The sequence below is a fragment of the Polypterus senegalus genome, chromosome 1 (assembly GCF_016835505.1).
Source record: "Polypterus senegalus isolate Bchr_013 chromosome 1, ASM1683550v1, whole genome shotgun sequence".
Taxonomy (NCBI): Eukaryota; Metazoa; Chordata; class Cladistia; order Polypteriformes; family Polypteridae; genus Polypterus; species Polypterus senegalus.
The window spans coordinates 329,224,406-329,246,015 of NC_053154.1; the positions used below are offsets into that span (position 1 = coordinate 329,224,406).

The 21,610-nt window shown below is 39.4% G+C and overlaps 1 protein-coding gene across 5 annotated transcripts in view; it reads right to left on the minus strand.

The window, feature by feature from the left end:
• Positions 1-21,610, minus strand: part of march8 (membrane-associated ring finger (C3HC4) 8) — a 197,247-nt gene that overhangs the window by 63,941 nt on the left and 111,696 nt on the right. Inside the window, exon 2 of one of the 5 annotated variants that reach the window (XM_039737933.1) lies at positions 16,480-16,603. The exons of 3 other annotated variants lie outside the window; for them this stretch is intronic. In XM_039737933.1, the coding sequence (XP_039593867.1) occupies positions 16,480-16,548 (69 nt within the window). In that variant the 5' untranslated portion in view covers positions 16,549-16,603. Of the gene's footprint in view, positions 1-15,952; positions 16,134-16,479; positions 16,604-21,610 lie in introns of those variants that run through there. One more of the 5 variants, XM_039737942.1, reaches the window with a different exon arrangement.

The following is a 21,610-nucleotide window of genomic DNA, read 5'->3' on the forward strand; positions in this document are numbered from 1 at the left end:
GTTATAATGAAATTTCCATTATAGCAAAATATTTTTAAGGTCCCATGAATTTTGTTACAATATACACAAAAGACAGCACTAACACCTTTTATCATTTTGTAGAATGCATCAAACACATATGGTTATTACATAAAACCACTGAGTAATACTGATCTTAGATACCAGCCCATCTACCTCTAAAGAACACAAAGATAAATCATAACTTGTGACAATAGAAAGGGAGAATTTAACAGGACTTTTTTCCCTTTTCCATAGTATGATAGGAGAGAAAGCAACCTAAAACTACCAGTATTACTGTTACTGTTTTAACTGTGGTTAGTTGGAGGTCTTACAACACAAGATAAAAGGTGACCAGAGGTGGCAATTAATCCCAATACAACTCGATTCATAATCAGCCACGGAGCTCTGCATAATCTTCAGCCAAGTTATTTGAGTCCCAAGTCTGGCAACTTTCAATAACACTGCCTGACCAGTTATGCCATGTGGAGTACCTATAAAAACATTCAACATTCATCCCTAGAAAGTTTTCACATTTAATTTTTACTCAAACATTGCATGCAACAGCTTACATTCATCAATGTCTTCATAATTTTTTTTTTTTTTTTTTAAACTTTCAACATGCACAGATTGTCCAACCCTCTTCTTTTTTTATGCAGAGATCATAACTTCACTTGTTACTTTTGCTACTTCCTGAGTGTTACATAATTTATGTGGAGACCCTGAATATATAAAAATATGTACTGTACATATAAATAGTGAGGAGCTAAAGTTAAACCACTTACCATAACCACACAACTATAGGATTACAGTATATTATATATATATATATATATATATATATATATATATATATATACACACACATACATATATACATACATATATATATATATATATACATATATATATATATTATATATATATACACATACATATACATATACACATACACACATATATATACTGTATATATACAGTAATCCCTCCTCGATCGCGGGGGTTGCGTTCCAGAACCCCCCGCGATAGATGAAAATCCGCGAAGTAGAAACCATATGTTTGTATGGTTATTTTTATATATTTTAAGCCCTTATAAACTCTCCCACACTGTTAACATTATTCAAGCCCTCTAAACATGAAATAACACCCTTTGGTCAAAAGTTTAAACTGTGTTCTATGACAAGACAGAGATGACGGTTCTTTCTCACAATTAAAAGAATGCAAACATATCTTCCTCTTCAAAGAATGCGTGTCATGAGCAGAGAATGTCAGAGAGAGAGAGCAAGACAGAAAAGCAAACAATCAAAAAATCAATCCGTGCTGTTGCGCTTTTAAGTATGCCGAAGAACCGCGATAAAGCAGCATTTTTTACAGGAGCTTCCGTATCTTCTAGGCAAACATCCTCTGTGCAAACAGCCCCTCTGCTCACACCCCCTCCGTCAGGCGCAGAGAATGTCAGAGAGGGTGAGAGAGAAAAGCAAACAATCAAGCACCGCGTGGGAAGCATATCTTATATCATTGAGGAGTTTTAGTTAATATATAATACATGCTCTGATTGGGTATCTTCTAAGCCATCCGCCAATAGCGTCCCTTGTATGAAATCACTGGATAGAGGAAAGTTCAAAGTATGGTCCTATGGTCCTTGAGGTTGAATGACAACTGTGACAAACATCAAAACAGTAAACTATTTATTGCCACACACAAGTCAACTGGTCCCTGGTTACTGAATTCACAGCTTCCTCAATTCGATGTCACAAATATTGAAGATTAGCGGGCATAGGTGGAACAAACACTCTTTCTGTACCCCATAGATAAAAATAGGCCATCTGTTGCTCCGGTCTCTTCATTCCCTTCCTTGCTTCGCCACGGTATTCACGTCTCCCTGCTGATAACTGCAGCCTTTTTATTTAATCTACGGCTTCTCCTCTGTTTTATTGTTCGTTTATTATGATTATAGTTATTGTGTAGGTATTTAGACTTAGATTTTAGACTCCATGAAAACGACGTGTCATGGTTGAGGGAGTGAGCTATCCTGACACCAAGAAATTACATGACTACGACGATAAACCACATTTTATTTCAAGAACTACCTTGACAACCGAAAACATATCAGTCTGTGGATTCAGTTGCTGAAGTGGAAGACGCGGTGCACTATCCGGTAGAGTTTCTCCACACTCTGAATCCTCCAGGCACTCCTGAGCATAATTAATTTTGAAGGTTGGGGCACCAATAATGTTACTGAGAAACTTACAGCCACAGAAACTTTGTAATGGCACGAGACTTCAGGTCAAGTGTCTGCAAAAGAACCCAATTGAGGCAACTGTTTTTACTGGCAGTGGCTCAGGGAAGAGAGATTTTATTCCTTGCATCCCCATTATACCCTCTGATCTCCCATTTCAATTCAAACGCCTCCAATTTCCAGTAGGGCTCTGCTTTGTGATGACAATTAATAAGTCTCAAGGACAGACCCTACAAAATGTTGGCATTGATTTGAGGCAAGATTGCTATTTACATGGCCGACTGCACGTTGCATGCTCAAGAGTAAGCTCAGCGCACAGCTTGGTCATATTACAACCGGAGGGCCGAACTGACAACGAGCTATACAAAGAGATCCTTAACAAATAATTATTGGTATATTTTCCCTCAGTTTAAACAGGTTTACTTTTATTCTTAAAAAAATTTTTAAGGCAGTACTTCGATGCTGCGAAGTGCGGATATTTTGCTAGTAATATAATATATATACACACACATGCACAGGGTGGCCCATAAGTTTCCATACATATGGTTTGTAACATTTTATTTTTTATATTTCAGATACCCTAAAAAATGAGTCTGAATAAAGAGCAACAAATTAAAATCCCCAGATCTCACCCCACTTGATTTTTTTCTTTGGGGGCATTTGAATGCCATGGTGTATCAGGAAAAGATACGAAACATAAATCATCTTAGGGAACGTATCACCAACGCTATTACAAGCATAACTCCAGATGTGCTAATACGTGTTCATCAGCAGTGGCGGACACGTATTGAAATGTGTTTTCAAAACAATGGCAGTCATGTTGAACATAGTATATAAATAAAAATATCAACTTCCTTAAATATACATACATACATATATATACATATATATACATACATATATATTCATCTGCTGTAACAAATGCGTGACACTACATCCTGAACAGTTACAACTCACATCTGATGCCGAGTGCATCTGGTTGTGCTTTCAAAGCTGCAGGAATCTGTTTCTTAAGCAACTCGTAAAAAGATAAAATTGGTGATAAAATCATGTTTGTACCTGTGTGCTGGTTTTTTTTGTAAAAAAAAACAAAAAACACAAACAAAAAAACACACGTTTTATCAGTATTAGTAGAGTGAATAAGAGCCAGAGGTAACAGTATTGGTGTCAAGCAAGTCATCCCCTAGATAAACATTATATGCCTTGGCACGAATCTCAGAATGGCGAGCCCCTAGAAGCCTCTCAGGTTTGGAGTGTTCTTTCCTGTAAGCTTCATTTCACAAGGCTTACACTGGTTTTTATTTTTTCATCAGCATTGCAATTAAATTTGCTCCAGATATCTGACCACTTTCTCCTTGCCTGAGAATCACATTGGCCAACATAGCAGAGTGGAGTGGAGCAGGATTCTGGCTGACATGTGATTTCTTGATGGTGCCCAAACTAGTGATATCCAATTAAAAGCGTGCAAGTTTTTTTTTTTTTTTTTTAATTGCACCACTGCATTCATGCAATGCAAAAATCTTCACATCGCTCATTGTCCAGTTATCTGTCTGTAACATTGTAATATTTTTAACTGTGTTTAAATGCTGAACTCTAAATATTATCTATATGACGCCCATTCCTAGCAAGAACGTAGGGTTATATTGCCAGTTTTTAAATAGTCTTAAATAACCATATGAAATCTGAGCAAAAAGACTTTGAACACAATTATCTACCTCAGGCAGTGCTACTAAGGCATCTTTCTAAAGGATCAAACACTCAAGATAAAAGCATTAGGAAGTGGAGAAACATGCTTAGTGACTTAGATGTAGACATTGAGAACTTTTAATTCTTTTACAAGTAGAAACAATAAAAAAATAAACAAAATAAAGCATGTTGTGTGATAAAACTTTAGGAAGTTGTTCCGCAGGAAGGAAAGCAAAACCTTAAGCTAGAGTGACTAGTGGTGTTTGATGTGGGGTGGGGTGGGGGGGTGCTCTGAGTGAATTGGGCAATAAGTTTACATTTTATCTCAGAGAAACCTATACATTTTCCAAATAATTATTCAGACATTGAAAATTCACAGCTAAGATTTTGTTGAGGAACTTGTAACATGTAGGACTTTTTTTATTTTCAATGTACAGTATACAAGTGTGATCTTCAGCATCTTTTCCAATTCCATTTCACTTTTGGTACTAGACTATCACACATTCAACAGCTCCAAAGGCAGTTCCTCTTGTACCTTTACTGGTCACTACATTCTTATCTATCAAGAATATCTACAGCCTCAAAACCAATTCATGGTGAATACCCAGTTACTTCAAATATTCACTCTCAGATTCTACCATCATGGATATTCTTTATGCTTCCTCGTATTTCGGTATTATTGCAGACAATAGCCTATTATCTTACTCAGTTATAGCCACACCACCTCTGTTTGACACTCTATCAAAAGCCTCAGGGTTCTGTAAATATACGACTATAGCTGCTTTCACGTCACCTGATACTTTTCTTACATTTGCTCCCTAAAAGTATTATTATTTGGATATGACAGCTTGAGCTGAAACCCACTTTAATTACAATAAAGTTAACTTGTAATAATAAAATGAAACACAGTACTAGAAATACAAACTTTTAGTTCAAGAAAATGCCAATTATTGTATGTATGTGCTTAACCACCATTTATCTCATCAAGAAAATTAACACACTCTATATAGTTATGGAGTAAATTGTATGACAATGATAATTCTTACATAATGTTTTAGTATACTGTATAAATGTAGCTATTGCTTCACTGAAGCATTTTGTCGTCCATCCCAATAAACCTGTAGGGCCTTAAATGCTTGGCTACTATTTTCATAACCACAACAAACATTAAATAAGAGATCAGCCCTGTAATTAAATATACAGCTATGCCTGGAGGATATTAACAGAGGAGGTCACACTGTGTTTCATCTTGTTTGCTTCCTCTTCCTAGATGAGGCTGGGCAAAAACTCTCCCACCAGATCTATTTATGGAGTAAAGCAGCTTGTTTCACTAAAAGCTATAAACAATACAAACAGGGAAACAGTGGCTTAGGAGCGGGAATTCACACTTAAAATTAAAGGTTTCTTTTTGCTAGTAACAATAGGCCACTAAGTCAAACTTGTGTTCTGTTTTTTGTGGAGCAACTATTCAGTGCAGGCATGTTAAGAGATATTAAGCACAAGCTTATTCTTTACAAGAAAGCAGGAAGCACAAGATATTGTCTAGCTTGATCTTCAGATCAATTCTGAAATGTTACTAGAGGTGGGAACCACCAGAGACCTCACAATGGGATATTATCCTATTACAATAAAATTGCTCTTTTATGATTAACCAAAACTTTTTTTTATTAAACTTGTTAATTCCTGACTTCTAGATTTATTGTGCAGAAATGAAGAATAAAATCTGAACACTGTGTACCAATTGTATAAATATGACAAAATAACTATATTTTTTTCCCCAAGTCTACAGCTGAGAGGGACTGAGGATGACTGGGCAGTTGGTTGTAAAAACAGTTGAAACACAGAAATACCAGTTTATGTTGCAAATACAAATTGTCTTTTATATTTATTCATTAATTTAAGTAAAAAGAAAAAAAAAATGAAAAGTAAATAAATAAGGTATCTTGTGATCCCTCCTACGAGTCCATCAACTTAAATAAAGCTAGGCTTTAGTAGCAAACTGGGCTTGTTCAGACAGCAGATTTAACAGGTGTGCAGACATCCAGCTTTAACTTCCCCCAATCTATATTACAGAAAGTGGCTAAACTCTTCATACCAGGACCAGCCCATACTTCATCTGATAGTCAGAGTTGATCTAACATCATTGCAGAGGTCTCTCTGCAGACTCTTTCAGGCCACAAAGTGCCAAGACATTTGAGTCTGAACAAAGAGAAATAGTTTAACAAGTGACAACTGTGATGGACAAAATAACACACCTATGAGAAAGCACCAACTTTGTAACTGGAAGTAATTTAATTCTAATCACAAGAAGATATACACTCGCTCAAAAACTAGCTGCAGGGAACTCCTCCAAAATGAAAGAACATCTCTGAAACCCACTCCTCCATTAAACCTAAAAGCTAATGAGCCACTGCCTCCGTGGGCAGCTGAAACTGGCAATCGTTTCTATTTGTGGACCTGAAAGCTGAGCCCCATTCTACCAAGTCAAGCCCAGTTTGAGAAGTCTGAAAAGCAACCGTTACTTCAAGAAGAGAAATTTAGCATCTAGATTCTTGTGCCAGAAAGAGTAACGCTTTTCTCTATGAAGTTGCAGAGGACTTAGCAGAAAGCAAGCTGAGAAAAGCACTATCACAGCACACTATGGACAAAGGTAGACATGGCAAAGTGAAATAATGCACTCCAATGTACGAATAATCCTCCACTTGAAACTGGAGCAGCAACGACTCCACACAACACCGGACATCATCTTTTAAGACTCAATATCATAAAATTATTTATCTGTGCTAAATCAGCCAGGCTCTTCCATGCTTTATGTTTGTCTTTCTAAGTCAGTCTTGTGTCCTGTCTTATAAAAAAAAAATTATTTAATCTATAATAATTTCATTAATTTATTCCAAAATGGATTAAATTCATTTTTTTCCTCAGAATTCTACACACTACACTCCATAATGACAACGTTAAAAAAGTTTACTTAAGGTTTTTGCACATTTATTAAAAATAAAAAAACTGAGAAATCACATGTACATAAGTATTCACAGCCTTTGCCATGAAGCTCAAAATTGAGCTCAGGTGCATCCTGTTTCCCCTGATCATCCTTGAGATGTTTCTGCAGCTTAATTGGAGTCCACCTGTGGTAAATTCAGTTGATTGGACATGATTTGGAAAGGCACACACCTGTCTATAGAAGGTCCCACAGTTGACAGTTCATGTCAGAGCACAAACCAAGCATGAAGTCAAAGGAATTGTCTGTAGACCTCCGAGACAGGATTGTCTCGAGGCACAAATCTGGGGAAGGTTACAGAAAAAATTCTGCTGCTTTGAAGGTCCCAATGAGCACATTGTCCTCCATCATCCATAAGTGGAAGAAGTTCAAAACCACCAGGACTCTTCCTAGAGCTGGCCGGCCATCTAAACTGAGCGATCAGGGGAGAAGGGCCTTAGTCAGGGAGGTGACCAAGAACCCGATGGTCACTCTGTCAGAGCTCCAGAGGTCCTCTGTGGAGAGAGGAGAACCTTCCAGAAGGACAACCATCTCTGCAGCAACCCACCAATCAGACCTACATGGTAGAGTGGCCAGACGGAAGCCACTCCTTAGTAAAAGACACATGACAGCCCGCCTGGAGTTTGCCAAAAGGCACCTGAAGGACTCTCAGACCATGAGAAACAAAATTATCTGGTCTGATGAGACAAAGATTGAGCTCTTTGGTGTGAATTCCAGGCGTCACGTTTGGAGGAAACCAGGCATCGCTCATCACCAGGCCAATACCATCACTACAGTGAAGCATGGTGGTGGCAGCATCATGCTGTGGGGATGTTTTTCAGCGGCAAGAACTGGGAGACTATTCAGGATAAAGGGAAAGATGACTGCAGCAATGTACAGAGACATCCTGGATGAAAACCTGCTCCAGAGCGCTCTTGACCTCAGACTGGGGCGACGGTTCATCTTTCAGCAGGACGACCCTAAGCACACAGCCAAGATATCAAAGGAGTGGCTTCAGGACAACTCTGTGAATGTCCTGGAGTGGCCCAGCCAGAGCCCAGACTTGAATCCGATTGAACATCTCTGGAGAGATCTTAAAATGGCTGTGCACCAACGCTTCCCATCCAACCTGATGGAGCTTGAGAGGTGCTGCAAAGAGGAATGGGCGAAACTGGCCAAGGATAGGTGTGCCAAGCTTGCGGCATCATATTCAAAAAGACTTGAGGCAGTAATTGCTGCCAAAGGTGCATCGACAAAGTATTGAGCAAAGGCTGCGAATACTTATGTACATGTGATTTCTCAGTTTTTTTATTTTTAATAAATTTGCAAAAACCTCAAAAACATTTTTCACGTTGTCATTATGGGGTGTTGTGTGTAGAATTCTGAGGAAAAAAATAAATTTAATCCATTTCGGAATAAGGCTGTAACAACAAAATGTGGAAAAACTGATGCGCTGTGAATACTTTCCGGATGCACTGTATATATACACACACACACACACACACACTAGCAACTGGGAGCCTGATCGAATCGGGCTACAAATTCAACGTTTGTGAAATCCATACTTTCTCTATAAAGAATTATTTGTTTTGTTGAGTCCTTGAAATTATTTTGTTATCATGGCACCGATTTGTGCTTAAAATAGACATTTTCGGCCGCCGCAAGGCACGGGCTGCTCGATTTCTTTCAACCCATGCTGCATTTGCTCTAGCTTCTGCAATCGCTTGTGCACAGCTGACACAATGTTTGTCCGCGTTAGTAGTATTCTGTAGCGCATGCTCTTCACCTGTCCTTTGTGTCAGATTTGCACAATTTCTTTCAGCGTTAGTAGCATTTGTAGCCATACGCTGCTCATCCATTTGTTGTGCTCGTTGTGTACGTGTGGTCGCATTAGCAAGTCTACGTTCCACCTCAGTCATGTGACTTTGTTTCCTACGCATTGCTGTGAACACCATACATACAGATAGTATCAAATTATATATAAGGATATATATGTGTGCACACACAGAGGGCTCAATTGTGTAGACACCCTAAAATCAGAGTGAAATGAAAAAGTGGCAGGCTAGTCCATTTTTTCAAAAACTTAATTTCTGCTACTCAAAATGCTTTTCAGTATCTTGTGTGGCCCCCACGAGCTTGTATGCATGCTTGACAACGTCGGGGCATGCTCCTAATGAGACGACGGATGGTGTCTTGTGGCATTTCCTCCCAGATCTGCATGAGGGCATCCCTGAGCTGTTGTACAGTCTGAGGAGCAACCTGGCGGCGCCTAATGGACCGAAACATAATGTCCCACAGATGTTCTATTGGGTTTAAGTCAGGGGATCGTGAAGGCCATTCAATTGTTTCAATTCCTTCATCCTCCAGGTACTGCCTGCATACTCTCACCACATGAGGCCAGGAATTGTCGTGCACCAGGAGCCACTGCACCAGTGTAGGGTCTGACAATGGGTCCAAGGATTTCATCCTGATACCTAATGGCAGTCAAGGTGTCTTTTTCTAACTTGTAGAAGTCTGTGCGTCCCTCCATGGATATGCCTCCCCAGACCATCACTGACCCACCACCAAACTGGTCATGCCGAATGATGTTACAGACAGCATAACATTCTCCATGGCTTCTGCAGACCCTTCAACGTCTGTCACATGTGCTCAGGGTGAACCTGCTCTCATCTGTGAAAAACACAGGGTGCCATTGGTGGACCTGACAATTCTGGTATTCTATGGTAAATGCCGATCGAGCTCCACTGCGCTGGGTTGTGAGCACAGGGCCCACTAGAGGACGTTGGGCCTTTAGACCACCCTCAAGAAGTCTGTTTCTGATTGTTTGGTCAGAGACATTCACACCAGTGGCCTGCTGGAGGTCATTTTGTAGAGCTCTGGAAATGCTCATCCTGTTTGTCCTTGTCCAAAGGAGCAGATACCAGTCCTGTTGATGGGTTAAGGACCTTCTATGGTCCTGTCCAGCTCTCCTAGACTAACTGCCTGTCTCCTGGAATCTCCTCCATGCCCTTGAGACAGTGCTGGGAGACACTGCAAACCTTCTGGCAATGACACACATTGATGTGCCATCCTGGAGAAGTTGGATTTCCTGTGCAACCTCTGTAGGGTCTAGGTATCGCCTCATGCTACTAGTAGTTACACTGACCATAGCGAAATGCAAAACTAGTGAAAAAAACAGCCAGAAAAGATGAGGAGGGAAAAATGTCAGTGGCTTCCACCTGTTAAACCATTCCTGTTTTGGGGGTCATCTCATTGTTGCCCCTCTAGTGCACCTGTTGTTAATTTCATTTACACCACAGCAGCTGAAACTGATTAACAACCCCCTGTGCTACTTAACTGACCAAATCAATATCCCAGAAGTTTCATTGACTTGATGCTATACTCTGATTAAAAAGTGTTCCTTTAATTTTTTTGAGCAGTATATTATACTTTACTAACAGAGTCAGCCACTGTACAGCATCCCTGAAGCAATTTTTAGGTTAAGGGCTTTGCTTAAGGGCTCAATAGAGTAGTATCCCTTCTGGCAGTAACGAGATTTGCAACCTGCCAGATGCCAGCACAGATCTTTAGCCACAGAACCACCTTGTGCCTTATGTTTATCAATAAGCTGTATTATTCTGCATCTTAAAACGAGTGTGCTTCAGTTACCTTCATATAAGTCTAACAGCTGGAGGCCACTTCCTACAACACTGAAACGTAAAGTAAACAAAGTAGGAGCCTTAGCGAATTATTTAATTACCAGCATTGCAGAAGACAAAACTGATGACTAATTAACCAAGTTAAAATCTCTTCGTATTCCTACATATGTATAATTACACATTTTTGTGAAGGAGGTGTGCACCGATGGTTGTTAAGGTCAGTGTTAGGGGGCACTCTATGGCTGTAAGTTTAATGTCCCATCTAATGTCTAATATAATTGAACTTCTATGGTAATTAACCAACCTGTTAATTCCTAGCTCATGTGTGTGTATTTTTTTCTATCAAGCCAAATAAATTACAAAAAAGGATATACTAAATATTTAAATAATGAAGCAAGAACACGTGTATTTTAAAATGGGCAAGAATATTTTTGCTTTTCAATTGCTTACTCTTTTAAATGTTCTGTTTTAAGCCATTATTAACTTGAAATTGCTGATACGTTTTTACACTGGTGTCTGCGCACCATTAATTGACATTAGTTGAGTACAATTAGAACACCACACTCCACAGAAAAAACAAATTAAAAGAAAAATGACAAAACAGAATAAAGCATGGAAAGATACAGAAAAAAATGTATAATAAATGTAAATATCACACTACTGCACTTTCCTGGAAACAAAGTAAAAAAAGATCACTTAAAGGATATTGGTTAACGGTAAAATGACATACTGATTGTGAAAGTGGCTGAAAAAAAAAATCTGTAGCTATAGTGGTCCACAGGACTAAAATTAAGAACCACTGAAACACAGATTTGTAAGTCTTAGTAGGCTGTTGAGCTATACAGCACCTGTACTGTATGTAACACTAGTCAAGAGTGTCTATGTTCAAAATTTTGAACACAATTCAAAGATCATGCCTGGCCCATTGGGTGAAGTTAACAGCACTAGACGAAGTACACATTGAGCTGCATCAGAAATTGAATTTATTCAGTGTAAGCAAATGCAGATGAAGTTAAAACATGATAAATGTATGTAAAAATTACCAAATTAAAAAGACTGATGCTAGATTGTTACCTTTAAAGTGACTTCCTCAGTAAGGAGACACAGTTTGAGAAAGTTATGTTAGCTTTCAATTTTGGGCCACAGGGAGCTGAAACCTATCCTAGCAACACTGGGCAAAACACACCAAATGTGTAACTGCCACACAAGCTAACAAGCACACTTTGGGGATATGAGAAGAAGATTCGAGCTGGCACAGAAACTGTCCATGTGTGGGATTTGAAGCCAGAACACTTGCCATCTAATGCAGCTGTCCCATATAAAAAGTAGTTAAGATTAAGTAATGTAAACAAGCTTGAAAAATACATTTGTTTACATTGATACCTGTAAATATTTCAAAAGCAGCCCCCAAAGAGATTGCCAGAACTCCAGACAGTATTATTTTGGATAAGAGAGGTGAATCTTATGGTTGCTGAAACGTAAAAAGGTTTGGAATCCTTACTTTTTTATCTTTTATTTAATACACTATTAAAGATGCTACTTAAATGTAAACATCTGAATGAATAAATACATAAATAAATACACACAACAATTGAGAATGTAAATTCTTAACAAGAGCGAGCAATGAAAGGAAGGAAAAAAAAACACAGTATAAAGTAAATGGACTGCAGGGCACTAAAAGCCACAGCAGAGATAATGATCTCTCTGAATTTATCTATGTGGTAATGTAGGCAAAGAGCTGCTGTGAGCCATTTGATTAAATAAGGTGTTCAACTAACAGCAAGGGCTTGCATCACATTTAAAAAAATGGCTGGAGCAAAAGTGTGCAACCACCGTAAATTTTTGGGAACAATAATGGACACCCTCAAACAAAATTATTGTAGATCAGTAGTTTTGAGTTCAGCTTCCTTTGATCTCAGTGCTTTAGGAGGAAAAAACACACCATCCATTCATTTTTATTATTGTTCTCCTAAGCCTCTTGAAAAGATAGGTTGGCGTCAAAGCATTACACTCAAGAGTTGTGATGCAGTAGGATTTCAGTATTTAGCCCATGCCTTCAGCACAATGTGGATTTACCAATAGCATACAGACTTGATAAAGGTTTGCTTGGAAATTAGGTAAATATACTGTAATGCAAAAAAGTACTTGCCAGTTTCCTTCTTTTTGGCAGTTACCAATAGTTGTACAAAATTTGACATTTTAATCCACAACATGGAACAGACAGTAAATTTCGGAGAAATTCTTTTTTTGAATAGAAACTTCCTGTTTCCCAGCAGCCGAGTTAAAAGGATTATAAATAAATGTGGAGCATTACCTAGCCGCCAACACAAAACACCAACGACCCTGCCACCCCAAAAGACAGGTTGTAGATTTAATTCAAAGGAAGGATATTTTTGTTCTTTATTAGGCCTGCACAGCTAATTTAAACAAAATCCAAAAAAAACAACATTGTAATGTGCTGCACTTTATTATAGAGCTCAATGCAAATAAAAGGTTCTGTCTTCCAGACTAAATTTTTTCTCATGTTTCTAAAGCTGCATTTATGGGCCCTGATAACCAATATAGAGTTCTAGAGTAGAGTTGTTCAAAATATAACTCAATCCGTGACAGAATTCTTATTATTTAAATCTTCTATAATATCTTTCAATGAGAGCAAAATCAAAAGTTATTTTAGAAGGGGCATGGTTCCCTGAGTATCCAAGGTGCTGAATCAAAAATAACAAGGAGACCATTTCAATCTCGGGCAAGTTACTTTAGCTACCGGTGCTCCACAGGTAGAAGGAACATTATGCCATGTACTAATGCTTTGAAAATCACTTACTGTATGGAGAAAATCATCAGCTTAAAAACAAATTAATTTAAATGTATTGATGAAACTATAATCTAATACTTTTAAACATGCTTTATTAAGTCCAGGGTCACTAGAAATCCAGAGACAATACTGTCAGCACTGGGCATTAGTCCATCACAGGGCCCACACACACTCACATCCATACTCACACGTGGCCAGTCTGGAATGATTAACCTAGCATTCATGTCTTTATAGTGTGTGAAAATGTGTGCATTCTATACTTGATGTATTAGGAATATCTGATTAAATTTATTCTGCTTCTGGACCCATTTGATCCAAAGCAGGGTTGCAGGAAGCTACAGCCTCTTACATTAGCATCCGGGCCAAAGCAGGAAGCAAAGGCAGAAAAAGAACCCACACTCGCCCACATATGCCAACATTGGCCCCACTAACCTAACATGCCTGTCTTCAGGATATGAAAGAAGATCTGAGCACCTGGAGAACCCCCCTGAGCACTACCTGGACCACTCCCAAAAAAAACCAGCGAGAATGTGCAAACTGCTCACAGACATCAGCTGGGAACGTACTTGAACACAGTATACTCAAGCCTAAGGCACAGATGTTACCCATTGCACTGCAGTGCTGCCTGCTATTACATTTAAGGTACTGGGATGTACTTCAATGACTACCACTTATGAAGAAACATAATCCAATTTAGTGTTTCTGTAGCTCCTTCACATTTGCACGGACATGCAGGATTTGCAAATAGCTTCAAATGAAACAGCCTTCAGAAATTAATACTTTATATGTTAAATGTAATGCTAAACAAGCAAGGGGATCAGCTAGCGGCTAAGGCACTGCACATATAGAAGACAAGGTTGCAGGCTAAAAGCCTACCAAAGGCTCACTGTGGCATGAACAAAACACACAACTTGCAATTGTTTCAACTGTAAAAAAATGGGATACAATTAAACTAAACTCATAAAGCACAGTGTGCTCTTTGGAAAGCTGCTAAAAAAATCATTTTGCATAGCCTAAAGACATGCAAGTTATTCCTGGCTGACTGCTATAAGTTCGGCTCCAAGGATGAAAAGGGTGTTTAATCCGAGGGACCTGATGGAGGGAGGACAATAAGAGCCTATTTTTCTGATGTTAATAACATATTAGAGCTTATTATTAAAAGGGGATTGCCAGCATGGCCCCCCAGTCTTTGTTCCAGTGTCTGAGTCATCCCTACAAGTAAAAAAATAGATATTACAAAGCAACATAAATCAGTAAATGAGACAAACACAAACACTCTAGGTGGAAACTGCAAAAGTCAAACCTTCAACTCAGAATAAAACGCAATGAACTGACTGTGAAGTTTGGCTGTACTTTCTTTATCTATTGTTCATACTAGACGCTTGCAGTTTTCACAGAGCTACACTAATCCAAGCATTAAACACCTTGTTTCAAGATTTCTTACTAAATTTCACAGAACAACATTTGTTGTATTATTTGAACTTCGATGTGTTAGCCCTTTTGTTTAGCAACACTTCCACATTTATCCCAGCATGTATTTTACATTTTGGCTTTACTAAGACATGTGATCGCTAATCTTCTGCTTGGGGATTTCACAAAAAGCCATTGATTTTGTGCATCCATTTGGGATGCGATTTGCTAAGCTTTGGATTGAGGCCTGAAGCTGAAACTGCAAATTCACAATGCCCGCTTCTCTATAGTATTTTTTTTTTCCTTCTTAAAGTGAATTACTCTGTGCCCTCTGTGATGTGTTGTGCTTTGCCAAATCACCCCGATCCTTCAAGTTTCTTAGGCAGCTCAATAGCATTGCCAGTTAAAAGCTGATTATGTGTCAGTGGCTGCTAGGAAGAACTCTTTCGTTCTTAATCAGTCACAGGCGCTAGAATCGACACATTCACGACAAAAGCAAATATTTGTGACTTATGAAGACAGCTGAACCAAGGGAACATGACGCAGTCGTCTTTAACAAAGATGTCATTGTCAGCCTACAACTGGGATTCTTTGTTAATGCCATACTGTACTTGAATGTCTGTTATAGACTGGTGCTGCCAAGTTAGACCAGCTAACCAAAGTAAATCCGTGAGTTGACTAATTTCTTGCTTGAACAAATTAAGTAAATCACTTCCTTTAAAAACACATGTTTAATGAGGTATACAGACATTGTTGTCTTTATTTGCTCTGTGCTAATCTAACAGCTGTTAATTTTAGCAGCACGCACAAATAGGTCAGTTTGAGACTGCCTGACAACTGCGTTGCTAGAGAAAAGAACAGCATGGAGTGTGAGGTACAAGCTGGTAAACTACTACTACTACTATAAAAAACCCAGCTAAGTGTACCAAAACCTTTCTCACTAAATATATTAAATGAAAGAATATCCCCTAGTTGTCCTTTCAACTCATGCCCTTAAAACAATAATAGAAAATGAAAACAAAGCAGTCTAATTATAAGCCCTAGAAGGAGGCCGACTGACAGCATCCATGGTTACGCTACTCTTTTTTTTTTTTTTCCTTTCACCGACACTTCATGATGTAAGACTAGTCTCACCACACAAATGAAATCCCCGCTGTCAGCAGCCTTGGCATACAGGCTCTCTCGCTTACCTGAAGCTTCATTTTCCAGCAGGAATGCATTTGTACGGTGTTTGGTTGGGATCCCTCCACCAGTTACATGTCCGCAGTAATCCCACTGTTAAGGCAGTTGCAAGCCGGCATGCGCACCCTGTCCTATTTTTGCCTGAGCATGCAAACAGGAGCTTGTTACTTGCCTGGGCTTGCAGCTCCAAGCGCAACGCCAGTCTGTGATCACATTGGCCAAGCTGCTTTCTCCAGCTGATTCCAATCAAAGAGGCATCTCATGAATAATTCATGAGGCCCCTGTGAAACTACTCTGTCCCTACCTCCTCCTTTGTCCCCAGAAAGAGAGAGAGAGAGAGAGAGAGAGAGAGAGAGAGAGAGAGAGAGAGCACGAGAAAGACATGGAGGCGGGGGAGTAGAGGAGTCAAATGCTTACTAAACATACAACACATCCAGACAACTGTTTACAACTGCTCGCAGGCAATTCTGAAGGCAAAACAGTATGCAGGTCAAGCATTTGGTAAGTAAAAGGGCTGTCAGATACAGTAGCTTACGTTGTGCAACAATTCCCATCCCAGAGTGTTTCTATCTGCAACAGATGGGCTATCAAGAGTGGTGCACATGTCCTTAGCTTTTCACACTGCTCCAAATATAGACATGTAATGGAAAATGCAGCTTCTGCAAAAACAGAAATATGTATCAATTGTATTTAATTGATATAGAAAAAGAGAATAAACATTTTATTCAGATAATAAATAAAGCAACAGCATGAAAGTTTTGTGTTTTGTTAAAGATCTTCTTCCAGAAACTCTCGTTTCTTCTCAAAGGCTGGCTGACATCTCTGAAATGGTCCATACAGATAATGGCCCACATATCTATATATATAATTCACTAAGGGAATGCAAGACACTAAGCGCAAGCAAGACACTGAGGGCACGCAAGACAGTGAGCGTAAGCAAGACAGAGCCCCGCCCGCCAACTCTAACCCTTCTACCGCCTCATGGGATACGCACAACAGAGCCACGCACGCCAACTGTAACCTTCCTCCTGAGTCCAGCGTCGCTCTCGAGGCACGCAACAACTAACCAAACAACACAGCCTCAGTCGCTTTCGTCTGTGCAAAAGTCCACATGCACCTCTGAGCCATGTTGACTTTACACCGCACGCAAGACAGAGAGCCACGATCGCCAACTCACAGAGCCCCGCCCGCCAACTCTAACTAAGGGCAAGTAAGACAGAGCCCCGCCCACCAACTCTAAGACCATGGGATACGCACTTCAGAGCCCCGCCCGCCATCTCTAATCCTACTTCCGCGTCCACAGTCACTCTCGATCAAACAGCAATAATTAGCAAACAAACAAGGATAACTGGCAGTAACAGGGCAAAATTCACAATTGGTATGCCAGTTTGAAAAGATAAGTTTTGAGGGTAGTTTTAAAATGTGTTATTGAATCGTGCTGATGTATATGAGAGAGAAGAGAATTCCCGACTTGAGGAGCACTATGAGAGACGCTCGAGCTCCCATAGCACAGAGTTTGACGTGTGGTACAGAAAGTACAGCTGCAGATGAGGATCTGAGTGAGCGAGAGGAGTGCAAGTCTGGAGGAGATCAGTGAGGCTGTGGAGAGCTTTAAATGTTGAGAGCGATATTTAATATTGTATTCTGTAGTTAACAGGGAGTCAGTGAAGTTGAGAGAGAATAGGTGTAATATGTTCAGTGGATTTAGAACAGCAGGTTATTATCCTGGCAGCAGAATTTTGAATAAATTGTAAGCGATGGATACGTTTTTGTGGGATGACAGATAGAATAGCATTACAGTAATCTATACGTGAGGTGACTTGGGCATTAACCAATACTTCAGTATTGTGTTGCGTAAGAACAGGACGAAGTCTAGAAATGTGTAGAAGATGGAAGAAAGCAGTCTGAGAAATGTTACTTATGCTGGAGGAATTATTTTATAACAATAATAATAGTTATTAATATTATTTAATAATTGCCATTATTAGTGTATAAATGGATATAAATAATTGCATGTAAACGATTCGCCAAAATCTGTTGTATGTAAATGATACGGTTTAAAACGTTATTGTTTTCTCATCAGAAAACCCGGTTTCCACGTCTACCTGTATTAGTTTAAATGGCACTTTTGCCACTCGCAATAGGGCGGACACGCTGACTTATCGTGTCGACTGGGCAACACAGTGAATGCGGCGTCTACCTATATACTGTATGTCTATGTTTTCCGTAGCCTGCTACAGGAAGGTACTCTCTCGACCATTGCCATTGGTTTCGCTCCTTGCTATTTTCGTTATACTGCGACGGTGGTTTCCTAAGCCTTTGTTATACTGAATTCCTTTCTCACCGTTTTCCGTTCCTATTCTTACACCGCCATAGCACGGGCTTCGGCTAGTACCTTATAATTTCAATTAAGTCTATATATACACTGCAGCTTGCCTAGAATATTAGCAGCTATAACAGAAAAAAAAAAAAAAATTTGATCATTTGTCTGGCAGCTCAAACTTGTTAAATAACATTTTGCGAAAAGATTGAACTGTCAAATAAAAAAAAGGCTTTATTTACTTCATGTGGGTGGGGGGAAATGTTTAATCTTTGAAGGATTACTTTTGCATTTGAAGATAAAGGTCATTATTATTTACTCTAAATGCAGGCCTGAATAAGACACCAAAAAAAAAGAAAAACCCACGGTATAACAGTTAGAAAATTCCATTCCTACTTGAATGTACATCTCCACCCTATTTGACCAATGACATATCCTGCCACCACCCAGTCTGTGCAGCACAGACATAAAGTACACACACAAACCCTATACAGTTTGTATATTGGTTCATTTTTCCCTTCAACATTGTCACCTTTTTTGTCTAAGCCATAAAAATTACGTTTAAGAATTAACTCTGTAATGAAGTATGCTTTACAATGTATCGGTCCCTCATTCTGATTTTTTTTTTTTTTTAAATCACCACCAAAAAGTACTGCATTTTCATTTTATCCTTCTCTTTCCGGTTGAAATATAACAGTTAGTTATTAAGTTATTATAAACAGCACCAACACTAAATGCCCAATTTTGTTGCAGGGTTTGGTCAAGGTGAAGATCCTGTTGGACGCTAGATAGCATGGAAAAGAAGGACCATTTAAATTGTGTAGTTGAGCTTTTATGCCAGATTGGACAAAAAAAGATGCATGCTTTGCCACATTCAGATAATAAAGCACCATTGAGAGTGAAAGAATAGGACACTTTGTTTCAGATCCATACTACACTGCAAAGTGCTATATTCAACACTAGCAGTTTCTAACACAATGTATTTTAGATCAAATTCAGCCATAAAAGTTTACACTGAATGGCTAATCATGATGTCATGTGAGCCTTGCAGCACAGTTAGTTTAATATTATATGTCACAACTAGCTCTTTAATAAAACACTTTTAGAAGATACACTAAGGATAGCAGGGTGGCACGGTGGTGCAGTGGCAGCGTTGCTGCCTCGCAGTAAGGAGACCTGGGTTCGCTTCCTGGGACCTCCCTGCGTGGAGTTTGCATGTTCTCCTCGTGTCTGCATGGGTTTCCTTCGTTTACTCCCACAGTTCAAAGACATGCAGGTTAGGTGCAATGGCAATCCTAAATTGTCCATAGTGTGTACTTGGTGTGCCCTTCGGTAGGCTGGCGACCTGCCCGAGGTTTGTTCCTGCCTTAGACCCTATGCTGGCTGGGATTGGCTCCAGCAGACCCCCGTGACCCTGTAGTTAGGATATAGCAGGTTGGAAAATGACTGACTGACTGACTGAGGATAGCAATGAGTACCAACATCCTGCCTTCTGAAAAGACTCCAGTGGACACCAAAATCAATTTTTCAGATATCACCCAATTTTGACTAGTGTTAAATCACAAAGGGGGTTTGTTTGTTTCATTTAAAAACTTGCTCATTAAAATCCATCCATCCATTATCCAACTCGCTATGTCCCAACTACAGGGTCATGGGGGTCTGCTGGAGCCAATTCCAGCCAACATGGGGTGCAAGGCAGGAAACAAATCCTGGGCAGGGCACCACCCCACTGCAGGACACACACAAACACACCCACACACCAAGCACACACTAGGGACAATTTAGAATCACCAATTCACCTAACCTGCATCTCTTTGGACTGCGGGAGGAAACCGGAGCACAGGGAGGACCCGGGAAGCGAACCTGGGTCTCCTTACTGCGAGGCAGCAGCGCTGCCACTGCGCCACCGTACCGCCCATCATTAAAATAATTAAATATATTTTGACATTCATATAAAGTGAAATTTTGGGGCAAAATGTGGCAAAGATGATAAAAGGGGGCACAAGTTATTTTCCACAAACTTCAGGCTACACTGTCGTCATTAGGGTGTGTGACACTGGTCACTTAGTGTATGACTTACTACTTCCACATTCTTTATCATGATAGATGATTCAGTAAAAATATCTTAAATTATTTCAAAGTTAATTATGTTTTTGAAGCTTAACAGGCTGTGCTAATTGAGCTTTTTTCAAAGTTTTGTATGGATAGTTATTTAATTTATATACTTTGCTTATTTTATTTAAAAAAAAAAAACAGATGCTAGGAGAATATCAGAAAATAGGATGACAGAGTGACTTACTCGAGTAAATTATTGCCCTTTTGTACACTAGAATATTAAACTGAATTTCTAGGGTCAAATCATGGATATTTGTATTCAGTGATGCACCTGCAGTTTAAAGTCAAAACATACATATTATTGAACACAGATGGGCCACCTATCAGGCCCATCTGGACTTAAATCTTAACCAACTGCTCGACAACATCCCATACAGTACGCAGAAAGACAAGGAGGTTGCTGGGTAGCAAAGGAGAGTGTGCGAGTGGCTCACAGAGGGAGAGTGGCAAAGACTAAACAGAAGTGACTCTGAGTGAGGAAAGGGAGGTAGTACTAGACAAGAGGTCATGAGTATATCAGGAAAGCCTTACTGGAGTTGGTGTCGCATCACTGTAAGAAAACTGAATGGCAAAAACACAAAATAAATCCAATTTAAAAAACAATCAAAAGGCCTTTGTGTAGTCAGAAAAAGACTGTCGAGAAATAGGGCCGATGTGAGTGGACATTACTTGTATAGAGTAACAGATGGGCTACAGCCCATTATTAATAAAAAAAAAAAGGTGCCAAAAGAAGAATATCAAAGTACTTTGAAGCTGATGGTGCGTATCAGCCAACAACACAACCAAGTTCCATTGAAGTCACTGAAAAGTAAGGCCACACAGTCGTATTGGACACCTGAATTAGAGAAACACCATTCCTCACACCAGACAATATACTTGATGCAACACGTGCTTGAGGATGCTGCTGCTACACAAGCAGTGTACTGACTATACTTGCATGCATACTTTTCATAAATTTGAAGGATTCTACCAGGCGGCAGTGAGACATCAACATGGTAAGAAAACAATAGCCGCTTCAACTGTGTTATGAGTTGAGAGAAGAAAGATGTTGATGACAAAACTTCTTTGCGTTCTGATGCTGTTGCGAAGGTGCAAAATGAGACAGCAACAGTGACAATACACAGCTTCGGGAGAATCCCCATTTCTTTAATTGGACAATTTCCACTTGCACAGACATATCTGTCTCAAATTTGTTTCCATTTTGTCTTGCCGGTTTCCACATCCGCTTTCA